The sequence below is a fragment of the Eutrigla gurnardus genome (assembly GCF_963514095.1).
Source record: "Eutrigla gurnardus genome assembly, chromosome: 1".
NCBI lineage: Eukaryota > Metazoa > Chordata > Actinopteri > Perciformes > Triglidae > Eutrigla > Eutrigla gurnardus.
The window spans coordinates 6,662,666-6,675,262 of record NC_139915.1 but is presented as its reverse complement, the minus strand read 5'-3'; the positions used below and the strand labels follow the sequence as shown (position 1 = coordinate 6,675,262).

General features: G+C 45.0%; 1 protein-coding gene across 1 annotated transcript; it reads right to left on the bottom strand.

The window, feature by feature from the left end:
* Positions 1 to 43: 43 nt before the first annotated feature.
* Positions 44 to 3,240, bottom strand: LOC311011112 (cytochrome P450 1A1-like). The gene is made up of 7 exons (XM_084005851.1): positions 3,132 to 3,240; positions 1,799 to 2,686; positions 1,594 to 1,720; positions 1,415 to 1,504; positions 1,152 to 1,275; positions 808 to 894; positions 44 to 626 (listed from the first exon to the last, which is right to left on the bottom strand). Exons 2-7 carry the CDS (start codon positions 2,636 to 2,638, stop codon positions 329 to 331), a joined length of 1,566 nt encoding a protein of 521 aa, XP_083861977.1. The 5' UTR covers positions 2,639 to 2,686; positions 3,132 to 3,240; the 3' UTR covers positions 44 to 328.
* Between the last annotated feature and the right edge of the window lie 9,357 nt (positions 3,241 to 12,597).

The following is a 12,597-nucleotide window of genomic DNA, read 5'->3' as shown; positions in this document are numbered from 1 at the left end:
TCAAATAAAGCACACACACACACACACACGAGCTACAAAGTGATCATAACAACAAGTTTTATTCAGGTGGCTGATTAATAAAGGATGCTTCATTCACATGCCCTTACATACTGAAAACCACTGATACATTAGAGATAGAATTACAAAATTGTATTGCCTGCTTATATATTCCAAAAAAACACTGGAACTCTTTTGGTGTCCTGATATTTGTATAGATGCACAGCAAAAGTATTTCACACTAGGCAAATAAAAATTACTTAACACCGTACAGTATTAGAGTCAACTCAACACCATCTATCGAGTCACACATTGTGCGTTATAAATAGCTTCACTGCTCATGCCTAGCTCGCATCGTGGCTCTCAGGTGGCAGCGTTTGTTCTTCATTGTGAGACCATATTCTGGGGTCATGTCCAGCGGTTCTCCGGGCATCGTGTGGAAGCGCAGCTTCTGGACAATGATTGCCAAGAAGAGGTAAACTTCATTCCGTGCAATGACCTCGCCAATGCAGCGCCGCTTTCCCATACCGAAGACCATCACCTTCTCCCCCTCCAGCTTGTTGATCTCGGTGCCGTCACTGCTCAGGAAGCGGTCGGGGTCGAAAGTGGACGGATCTTTCCACAGTTCACTGAAAAAGTGCAGAGAATGAAGAAATAAGATAAGCTGCTCTTCTTTTACAGCTCATCCTCAAGCAAGATCTTCCTGTGCTTTAACAGAGTTCTCTCTGCTGGCTGTGCAGGACTGCTCTGAGTGTCGGTCATCTTCAGCTGTTTGAACTAAGACTTGAAAATGTAACAAAGACAACTTACGGGTCGTGGTTGACCTGCCACTGATTGATGAAGATGCAGGTGTCTTTGGGAATGAAGAAGCCATTCAGAGACGTGTCTTTTGTGGCGCTGAAAAAAGAAATGTGAGTCTGTGAGATAAGTTTATATCAGCTTCTGCCATTTTTTTAGTTGCTGTGTTGCTTCTGAGAAAAGTCATGTTATTAACATGCAATGTGCTACTGTAGTGCATCTAAAGGCGATCTTTGAAAGCTTTGTTGTAGGTTCTAACCTAAGCAAATCCAGTTGCCTACGACAACACTTTCAAACATTACCAGAATCTGGATGACTGAGAATCTTCACAAGCATCTAAAGGAGATGGAGCTCACCAGTGAGGGATAGTGAAGGGCAGGAATGAAGAATGGCGCAAGACCTCAAGGATGAACGCCTCCAGAAAGGGTAATTTGTGTTTATCAGAGAGAAGAGGGGTGCGATCCAGACCCACTTGTTCCTCTGGAAATGAAAAGAGATCATTAGTTCAGGCTGAGGGTTGAGGTTGCAGTCTTTTGACCTCCATTTGAACTACTAATCAATGCAAGAAAGTCAATGGAACATCCGGGGGAAGTAGACTGTGTGACACAGCTGTACTTACTCAGTTCTTGATAAATCCGTTCCTGTATTTCTGGGTAAGCCACCAAGTACATCACTGACCAAGACAGGGCGGTGGAGATGGTGTCAAAACCTAGAGAAGCATAACCTCTGTCAGGACGTCTTTTATTCATTTATTCACCTTGGATCAGATCATTCAACATGTGGATAAATTCAACCTACCAGCTCCAAACAGGTCATTGACAATTCCTACAATCTTTTCATCAGACATCTGCACGTTGGAGTTCTCATCCAGCTTCCTGTCCTCGCAGTGATCAATGAGGGAGTCGGTGATGTCACGAATGTTGTCCTGAAAGAAGATTAAAAGGGGTTAGTCATTCCTCTTATGGAAGAAGGGACTAAATAGACTGTTTAGTGTGCGACGTACCTTGTCGTAGGTGGTGTAGTGCTCGCTGACAATCTTCTGCACAAATGCGTTGAAGTTGGCGTTGATGCCCATGAATTTCTTCATTGTGGAGCTGGGCAGGAACTGAAGAGCAGGGATGAAGTCTGCGGGGTTACCGCTCCCCACCACCTGGCTGAACTCGTCGCTGAGGTTCACGAAGCTCAACAGCTCCTGGTCGTTGTGGTTGTAGCGTCGGCCGAAGCACATTCCACAGAGCACGTTGGCGACGGAGACGACAATGTGACGGAAGGGGTCGAAGCTGCCGTCTTCCTTCATGACGGTGTTGAGCTGTTTGATCAGATAATCTCCCTCTTTGCAGATGTGTTCCTCCAGCATGCAGGAGTACTCTGGGGTCGTGCCCTCCAGGGTGGAGAAGGAGCGCAGGGCGCTGTAGGCCAGCTTCCTGCGTGCACGCCACACGCCGGCCTGGTCGGTGCTAAAGGCCAGACTCTTACCGTCATTGATGAAGCTGAAGCTGTACAGGTTGGGTCTGCCCGCAAACTCTTCCCCTTGCTTGATGAGAGCCTGTCGAATGGTTTCGCTGCCACTCAGCACAACCACAGGACGCATGCCGATCTGGATCTGGAAGACGGGGCCGTAGCGCTTTGCCATGGCGGACAGACTCAGGTGAGGTTTGCTGCCCACCTCCAGCACGTTCCCAATGATGGGCAGGGGCTTCGGCCCCGGCAGCCTGCGGAGCCCCTCGGGTATGTCAGTGTGGAAACATTTGAGGATCAGGTAGACCAGACACACCGTTGTCATGGCAATCAGACTCTCAGATACCGACACCGATCCAATGAATGGTAGTATCATTAGCACCATGATGACAACTCCTTTTCTTTTTTTTTCTTCTCCTGGCTTCCGAACAACCTGGAAATTAAATAGGAGGGGCATTAAGAGTAGTGAAGGCAGGGAGGAGGGAAAGTGTTGTGCAACATGTTGACTACATGCACCATAAAGTTTCAAGTAACTGCAGACCGTCACACGACATGTGTTTGTTATTCATTGGACTCTATAAATTCACATGCTGCAAAACAAAACAAAAATACACAAAAACACGTTTTTTACAAGTGGCAATGTCATGCACCATGGTGGGCTATGTGGAGTTTATTACCACCACACTGTGACTCACAGAAAGCCCCATAAATACAACACAGAAGAATGAGCATAATACACGTTGCAACTGCAGAGACCAGCCTTTATTCTTATTAACAGCTATGCTCGCATAAACACTCAGCACTTTAGCGCTTCTCACTCTGACATTGTCTGCTCAGTTAGAAATCAGCCTGTCGTCATATGCACGCATGAAGCTTACCTTAGTGGAGCAGTGACGGAGCAACAGTCCTGCGATTCCAGAGAGATAGTAAATAAAATATAAAATCTCTTAGTAGAGTTAATGCCCGAGTTTACTCTCTTAATGCCCCTAAAACAGAGAATGGGCTCTTGCTTTATAGTGCGCTCCACAGCTTCATTGGCTGCTGTTCATGATGTAATCTCTCCCTCTCCCTCTCTCTGTTTGTCATGAATGAAGTTGAGTGCAGAGGAAAGGTGTGTGCGTGTGTGTGTGTGTGTGTGTGTGTGTGCGTGTGTGTGTGTGTGTGTGAGAGAGAGAGAGAGATAGTTTGAAACTTCATATAAATTAAGAAATCCTAGATTTCGCAGTTGCTGACATCTAGTTTGAAGCTGGCGGACTTTCTAAAAGCCCGATGCCTGATAAGCCCTATAAAACGTTACAGCCATCACACTCGTATAATTTCCACCACTATAAAACCTTTTTCCAATCTCTGATAACATTGATTTTCATACATTTCACCTATACTTCTGCGGGTTGTTTGTAAAGGATTTTCAAATACAATCTTCTTCTTTTTAAACAATATCTGGCTTATAATAAAGCAACGTTATAATTGTAATTAAAAAAAAAAGAAGCGCTGCCTTTGACAAAATTCGTTGTTTTGATGTGCCAGTCCGGCCGCTGACGCAGAAACCCTCTTCATCTAACTTGTGATGAGATAAAGTAATCCCCTTGGCTCTCAGTATCTCACCCAAACTATTCAAGGTGATGGGTTGACGCGTCTCACGCTATGTTATCGCCCGTTGATGGGGCGATGGGCGCATTGTGATTTTGGGGGGGGGGGGTGATTGTTATCAGGATGGTGTGACATTGATAGTGAAGACTGAGAGGAAGTAATTGTCTTTATCATGATATTAAATGCAACTAAGGGATCAAACGTCTCCAGAAATAAAGGGATAGTGAGTTTGGCTTTCTGACTTCTAAAGGCGACGCGTGTTTGTAATAAAGACGAGGTTTGGGCGTGAGAATGGGAATTTGCGATCACTTCCACAGCTGCCACCCAGGCAGCTTTAAGTCCTGATACAACAGCCGAATGCCATGTCGTGCTTGTACCTGTTAGTTCTCCGCTGGAGTTAAAGATTGACCAGTTGCGTGAGAGCGCAGTGATCAAACCCTCCCCTTTGAAGAGGATGCGAGGGGAGGGGGGCAACGCTGTTGGTGTGCGAGGGTAGATGAGTTCAACACCAGGCCTCTGTCTCCTGTTCAACCTCTCCTACGCAGAAAGCATTTTCTAAGTAGCTCTGAATATACTTCATTCCATAGAAGAGCTGTGAGGAAAGAGAAGCATCATCCTTCCAGCTGCTGCATGGCACATCTGTCCCGCGGTGTGGCCACTCAGCCCGGATTCATGTCGTGCAACAGGTGTCAGAGCTGTGACCTGTTACAGTCTCCCAGTTTCTGCCACCACAGCTATCAAAACAATTAACACGGGCAAAGTATGGGAGGAGGATTATTAGATTGCCTGTTTCAAGCTTCTCTAATCTGTTCTGCATCACACACACTCATTATTTGCAGGATTTTCAGCATTTACAAGCAAAGATTTATTATTTTTTAATATATTAAATCATACTTTATCACCAATAAGATATTAAATCACTTTGGTTTGACAATTTGTTGTATTTTTTTTATTAATTGGCTTTTTAGTGGAATGATGACGTTCTTCATTTGAAATATGATTTGCTGACTTGCTTGGAGGCTCTGGATCTAAACTGTCAGTAGCTTTTTGTTTGACTGCAGTTGAATTTAAAAATCATGAGATTCAGAAATTGTTCCTCACTGATTGCGAGATTTGAATCAGACAATATGACAATAGATGGATGAAGGGATTAAGTTTAAACAGTACTGGATACCATTATCTAATCATGTCACTGTTGTGGTAAAAATAACTAAAAAGAATTAAAAAAAGAAAAGATCACTCACACAATATATTTAAGGGGGAATCTAATCTATAATTTGTTTTAAATGTGAAGGCTCATTTTTTGTTGGTGTGTGATGTAGTGAAATGGACAGCCCTTTTCTTTTACCACATCATGTAAAGGCCAATTATAATTTAGGTAGTTTAATTAGTCTTTTCTTCCTTGAATTATTTATTAGAATAAATCAAATTCCAATTCGTCCTGGCCGTGGAACACTGGACCAGCTCTATACCCTCCGCAGGGTGCTTGAGGGTTCATGGGAGTTTGCCCAACCAGTCCACATGTGTTTTGTGGACTTGGAGAAGGCATTCGACCGTGTCCCTCGTGGCATTCTGTGGGAGGTACTTCGGGAGTACGGGGTCGGGGGCCCTCTGCTAAGGGCTGTTCGGTCCCTGTATGACCGGAGCAGGAGCTTGGTTCGCATTGCCGGCAGTAAGTCAGACCTGTTCCAGGTGCATGTTGGACTCCGGCAGGGCTGCCCTTTGTCACCGGTCCTGTTCATTATTTTTATGGACAGGATTTCTAGGCGCAGCCGTGGGCCGGAGGGGATCTGGTTCGGGAGCCACTGGATTTCATCCCTGCTTTTTGCGGACGATGTGGTCTTGTTGGCTCCTTCGAGCCAGGACCTCCAGCATGTCCTGGGGCGGTTTGCAGCCGAGTGTGAAGCAGCCGGGATGAGGATTAGCACCTCCAAATCTGAGGCCATGGTTCTCGACCGGAAAAAGGTGGCTTGCTCCCTCCAGGTCGGGGGGGAGTTCCTGCCTCAAGTGGAGGAGTTTAAGTATCTTGGGGTCTTGTTCACGAGTGAGGGAAGGATGGAACGCGAGATTGACAGGCGGATCGGTGCAGCGGCTGCAGTAATGCGGTCGCTGTATCGGTCCGTCGTGGTAAAGAGAGAGCTAAACCGAAAGGCGAAGCTCTCGGTTTACCGGTCAATCTACGTTCCTACCCTCACCTATGGTCATGAACTTTGGGTCATGACCGAAAGAATAAGATCCCGGATACAAGCGGCCGAAATGAGCTTCCTCCGCAGGGTGGCGGGGCGCTCCCTTAGAGATAGGGTGAGGAGCTCCGTCACACGGGGGGAGCTCGGAGTAGAGCCGCTGCTCCTCCACATCGAGAGGAGCCAGTTGAGGTGGCTCGGGCATCTGCATCGGATGCCCCCTGGACGCCTCCCTCGGGAGGTGTTCCAGGCATGCCCCACCGGGAGGAGACCCCGAGGAAGACCCAGGACACGCTGGAGTGACTATGTCACCCGGCTGGCCTGGGAACGCCTTGGGGTCCTCCCGGAGGAGCTAGGGGAAGTGTCCGGGGAGAGGGAAGTCTGGGCGTCCCTGCTCAGGCAGCTGCCCCCGCGACCCGGTGGATAAGCGGAAGAAAATGGATGGATGGATGGAAATTCCAAATAGGAATAATAATCCTGTTATCTCCTAAAATCTGAGAGAAATTGAATATTAAAGAAAGAAAAAAAAACTGCCTCAGCCTAAAAATACACCCATGAAAAGTGATCTGAAAAATAAGAGCTTTATTTATTTTCAACCAATTCCTTTATATAAATATATATATTATTCATCAGGATGCGGATGGTAACATTTGGAGGAGGCATTATTTTTATTACTTTTTTTGTTTGTTTGTTTTGAAGATGGTTATTATTTTTTGCAATATATGGTTAGTTTTGGGTTTATATTCGGCGCATACAAACCCGTTGTATTTGAATCTAAATGACTCGTATGTGTTTAAATGCAGCCTCCGTTTCAGGTAAAACACTGCGACCCAAAAAGTAGAGCCAATCCAGGGACGAATCTGGATTAAGAGGAAATCCGGCAGGTAAAAATTTTGCCTGTCTGTATATTTATTTCTGCGTAATCCGCGGATCCTCCGGGACTGTGTGCTGACTCTCCGGGGACTCTCGCCGTGCGCCGCGGGGCTGCGCCTCTGGTGCTGCAGGTTGCGTGAGAAGCGGAGCTGGCGTCCAGAGGGGAGGGTCTCGGTCTTCTGGACAATCCTAAATCTGCTTGGTCAAGTCACGCGAAGGCAGCAGCCTCTGGAAAAGACACAAGGGTCTTAAACTTGCAGAACAAAGAGCGCAGGACGCGAGACTCTCTCTTTTTTTCTCTCTCCCCCCCTGCTTGGGCACGAAGGTGCACATATTTGCGCGCTATAGCTTCTGTAAATGCGAGGATCTTGGGGCTTTGGAGTCATGCAATCTGCCACTCAGGCTTCATTCATTGCAGTCATGCAACGCGGTGGGGCCGGACTGAGCCAGTCACACGAGCGAGGACCCACAAACGGCAAAACAAGTTATGAAAACTGGAATTTATGAAACAGCGTGAACTAGTACACCCGTTCTCTCACGCAGCGGGTCCCGGCGTGAAGAGGCTGCAGGGAAACCTTCGGCAACATTATGAATAATTTCATTTTTAGGCAGTGAGAAAATTAAAAAAAACACTTTCATTTGAGAGCTGCCCCCCCCCCATAATAATAATAATAATAATAATAATACAAATAATAATAATAATAATGATGATAATAATAATAATAATAAGGGGGAAACAAAATGTAAAAATTTCAATTTCATTTATTCAATATGTAAATCAGACAGCTATAGACCTCTACAATACATAGTATTTATAGCTCAGTGAACTCTCATCTACCCCTAAAGCATATTAGCTGCAACAATGTGCCACACTGCTACTGAGAAATGCTGTCTGAGTGCCTCTGATGGACACAATGCTGGCCCTGTGGAGAGAGCCTTTGGTGACATCCTGTTGCTCTTGGGGCTACTGGGTAAAGAGAAATCTGTGTTTGTGTTTAAAATACACAAAGGGTGAATTACTTGTCAACACATGCCAGTTTTAGTAGCCTAGAGTGCGAGGGACACCTCAGTTGAATTTAAAGTGACTGTGATTCCTCTGGACCCAAAGTGAACCTGATTATAGATGGCCCGTGACCATAGAGCGCCCGAGGTGAGAGCCGGCTGCATTCTCGGTGGGCGCTCAGGCTGCAGGAGTGCTGTGTGTTGGATCACAACAGGTGGAGCCGGAGCCACTGCAAATGTCACACAACCGGGTGGAAGAACTGCACTTCACTCTTTTAGATTCCCAATTTAAAGCACTTAGTCAATTAGTCCTGTCAATGAGCCAAGCTTCATTTTCTGGACGGGAGTCAGAGATCAGAGAAATCAAAGCTGAAGTGAGAGGGATGAAGTGGAAGGATGTGTGTGTGTCTGTGGGGATATTCTGTGGCGAGGAACTCTCCTAGATTACAGGCTACTACAGGAAGCGGAGTGTAGTGCTACTGTGTAAAGCCGTGAGTAGACTTGACCACAGCCGAAGCAGCGGTGGGTCGTGTCAGGATGTGCAGGACGAGCTGGAATGCAGAGCCGGACGCCGGCCTGGAAGTGTGTAGCGTTGAGCTCACTCTGTGTCCATTTCACAGAACTGGGGGTGAAAAAAAACAAAAAAAAACAGGAACATTTTTTTTTTTTGCCCTCAGCTATAGCTCTTAAATTCTTGGACATAAAAGCAGGTGTAATGACATGTGAAGGTTGTTAGTTTCTACTCACGCAAAGGCTGTCACGCACACACCTTCAGAGCAGGTGTGTACCTCCGTTTCACTGTGTGAGTGTCTTTGCCTACCGCCGCTGTCAGGAGGTTGTTTTCTCTTTGTGTTTGATGATTTAGCATGAGCTGACTGAACGAACGAACCTCTGCGGGTTGTCACGAGACTACAAGCCCTCTTCAAAATATGTAGATAAAAAGACAAATGACGAAAACTTTGATCATAGTGTTTTCTTGCATTTTACACAGCTTGTTTCTTTAGTGTTTGAACATTTAAAAATGTCTGACCATGTCTTCACCTCCCCCCTAACAACAAAAAAAAAAAAAAGAGACTGTGTGGTGCTGGTGTTGGTGGAAGGTTTCTTGAATAATACTTCACACAATACTTCCTTAAATATCAGTCCTGTCCTCAAGCTCCGACAAACAGCTGCCTAGCAAACGTCCTCCAACAAGACACAGGAGTCTGGAAAGAAGTGAGAAGACTTCTGAGTAATATTACTTAATGATACTTTCCATTGGTCACTCAGATCAGCTCCGTCAAAGGGGCCTTCAAACAATTTCTTTTGATTTACACATGTAGAAACAGGAAAGGACACATTAACACCAGGCAGCAACATCCGATTCTGAAAAGTGAAGCCAATGCTGAATTGACTTAAACTTGTATTCTCTCTACGGGCCATCAGGAGGCGCACCAGTAACCATGATAGATTGTAAGCTCTAGTTCCAATAATGATGTTCATTTAGTAAATTATGTTTGCATTTAGAGTTAAATAGACCATAAAGGGTATGCTTTAGGACAGGGCTTCCTTGTGATGTACAGGATGCTACATCGGCCTCGCTACCATTGCCATGGTGATGCCAACGCAATACGTTACCAAGATGACTTCAACACTTACCTGTAAAGTTGACGTTGAATTATTGAGCTAACTCTGTTAACAGCTTCACACCAGAGTCCAGATGGATCCAGATCCAGTAAGGTTAACGCTACTTGTGTTTGTCAGATCCACCTGTCGCTCCTCCAAAGTCCAAATATGGTCACTTCCTTCACTGGTTGCAAAAATTGTAAGATGGCGACGGCCAATATGCCAAATTTGAGCCGTACACAAACCAATGGGTGATGTAGCGCAGACTAGGCCCACTTATGTACAGTCTATGATTTACACACCCTCTACATGTGGACAAAACTCAGGGACTCCTGACACACAACACGTGAACTTTGTGGTTACTGGCAGTCCAGCCCGTTCTCATTCCCAGGGAGTCAAAACCAACGCACCAGACACCCGAGGAGATCGCTGTTGAGTGATTCAAAGTTACGTGATGTTTGTCACATGTTTCCCGTACTTATGTTGCAATGTTTAATTAATTTAGGTACTTATTTTTGGCCCAACCATGGTGTTTTTCCAAAACCTAGCTAAGTGGTTTTGGTGCCTAAAGTGTTGCTGTTTGAAATCACCAGGTGTTTCCTGCAACAACAGCTGGGCTATCCAGTGTGTTAGAAAGTGATGAAGAGGGGTCCGACAAAGCTAAGCGTGAATTCAAACAACACACTTCCTAAGGCAACAAAACCACTTGGTTGGGTTTCAGAAAAACATCATGGTTGGGTTTAGACTAACGATGTAAACTAGGTGAGCAATGTAACATCAGCAAGGACATGTATCAAAATAAGTCAACACCGGTTTTGAGCACCAGTTTCCTGGTGGAATGTCCGGGAACAGGTGCAGAACGCAGAGACAACAAACTGATATATTAAATTATAAGAGATATCCTGACTTTTAGCCCCTTGTATGCGTCAAGGCCCTACATTTCCCATAATTCCTCTCAGTAGCATCTTTCATGACACCCTCCCTGCCTCACCACCAGGGTTATCTCCTTCAAACTTTCTAAAGCTCCCACCAAAGCTCCTCATGAAGAGTAATCTCAACTTCATGTGGATAACTGGTGGAACGCCCCTTTAATCTTTACTCTACATTAATTCTAAATTCAAAAGCAAATCCTCTCCTGCAACATAAATGTGATATCACCGTTTCTCTACTCTGAAAGAGAACAATGGTTTGACCAGTAGGACATCAGTGAACGGGCTCCTGGCCATGCGTGTGCCCAATCGGGCAAACCTTAATAGGATTATTTTGGACTGCAGGTCGTGACACCTCACATGAATGTTGCCTATGACCTAATACAAACTTACAGCGTAACCCATTCACTGCACTGTGGACGAGAACTAACGTGGTGCCAAAACGGGTATGATTGTTTAGTGATCAGCTACGTCAGCTTGAGCACCACAACAGAAGTATAAGTTATTATTTTCGCTGCTGCATTCAATATGCTCAAAGTACTCAATTAGACAGGGAAACAATACTGGCATTTGAACTTCTATTGAGTGATACACACTTTCTCTTGATCAAAATTGGTCCCTTGTCAGTTTTACTCCACAGATGCTGTGTAATACTCAGGTCTGTTTTAAGGGGAATCATGAACCCGTGATTTTAGGCGTAAAAATGAGGAATAAAAATGAGGAAGTCATGGTGACAAAATGTACTTTTAGTTTAGTACTTGTTTCAAAAGTGAAAGTACAGAATGGCCCCTAACAGTGTTATATCGCCATAATATAAATCATGTTTTATAAGATTAATCTGTATTAATCTGAAAGTAACTATAGCTGTTAGAAATGTACTGTAGTGTAAATTGGCATAAAACGACACTACTCAAGTAAAGTACACGTACCAACTGTACCTGATCTCCACCACGGGAATGGACCACAGCCAAGTTCAGTCACCAAGCCTTCAAAGACGATTCGTGTCATTTCCTACTTTTAGTATCAAACCTGGAGGATGCTCACGCTCATAATGTGAGGAACAGTTTGGAATATGAGCAGTGGCGCTATAGACTGTGTTACTTTTATCACCTGTAGAAAAATGGCATGTGCTTTTCCAGATTAATAAATTAATACAAAGTACTTTGTGGCTGTTTGTGCTGCTCTGCTGAAATATATTATTTTCACGCTACAACTCGTGGATTTGTCTCAGTCACGCTGCCCTCTCTGATCTATCTGCCCTCGTCTGTCCGTCACTTTTCCTTCAGCGCAATGTGGAAACATTCAGAAGATTAAAAACTGTGGGACAGTGCTCTTAACGAGCCATACAGAAATCCTGACGGCTCGTTAAGAGTCACAGTTGCTGAAGTTTGACTTCCAGTTTGTTTCTCTTTAACCGATTTGATACTAGTGTTTATAAAGCACCTCGACATGTTTTTATAAATAAATATATTGATATAAATGTTTATTAAATAAATGGTTGCATGTAAATTGCATATAATATGACTGGGGGGATGTGATGTAAAAAGAGGTAAAAGGCATTTATTATTTGATTTTGGCTTTAAGGCTCAGAAACACAAAGCAAGAAATGCATTTCTGTGAACATGGCTATTCACCCTCCTTGTAATTGATAAGAGGGTGGGAGTTTATCAAAAGTCCGATGGCTGGTGCAACAGGTGAGTGACAGCACTTGAGAGGACAGAGTCAGATGCCTCTTACAACAGCTCATAGATAACAGGGTCAGGTTGGGTCACCACGTAAACACCAAAATCATCTGATCAGCCGCTGCTGATATGTCGTTCACACGCAACCATGAACTCAACAGCAACATGGTGAAGAGTCTCCTGCGATCGACTCTTTCACATATTGTGTGTGCGTGTGTGTGTGTTTGCACAATGGAGGGGGAAGGAGCTTGCGTGTGTGCGTGTGTGTGTGTGCGTGTGTGTTGGGGAGGGTGGGGGGTTTTACTGGATCACCTTCCCTTCCTGACCAGGCGTGAATACCAGATTAGTAACTGAGCTAATGGTCCCCCCTCCCTCCCACCGTCCCCACAGCCCTCTGCAAGCCAGTATTTGCGCTCCGCGGCAATAACAATAGTTGCGTGCGGAAATATCTCGGTCATCCATCTTTCTGTCACCTCTCCC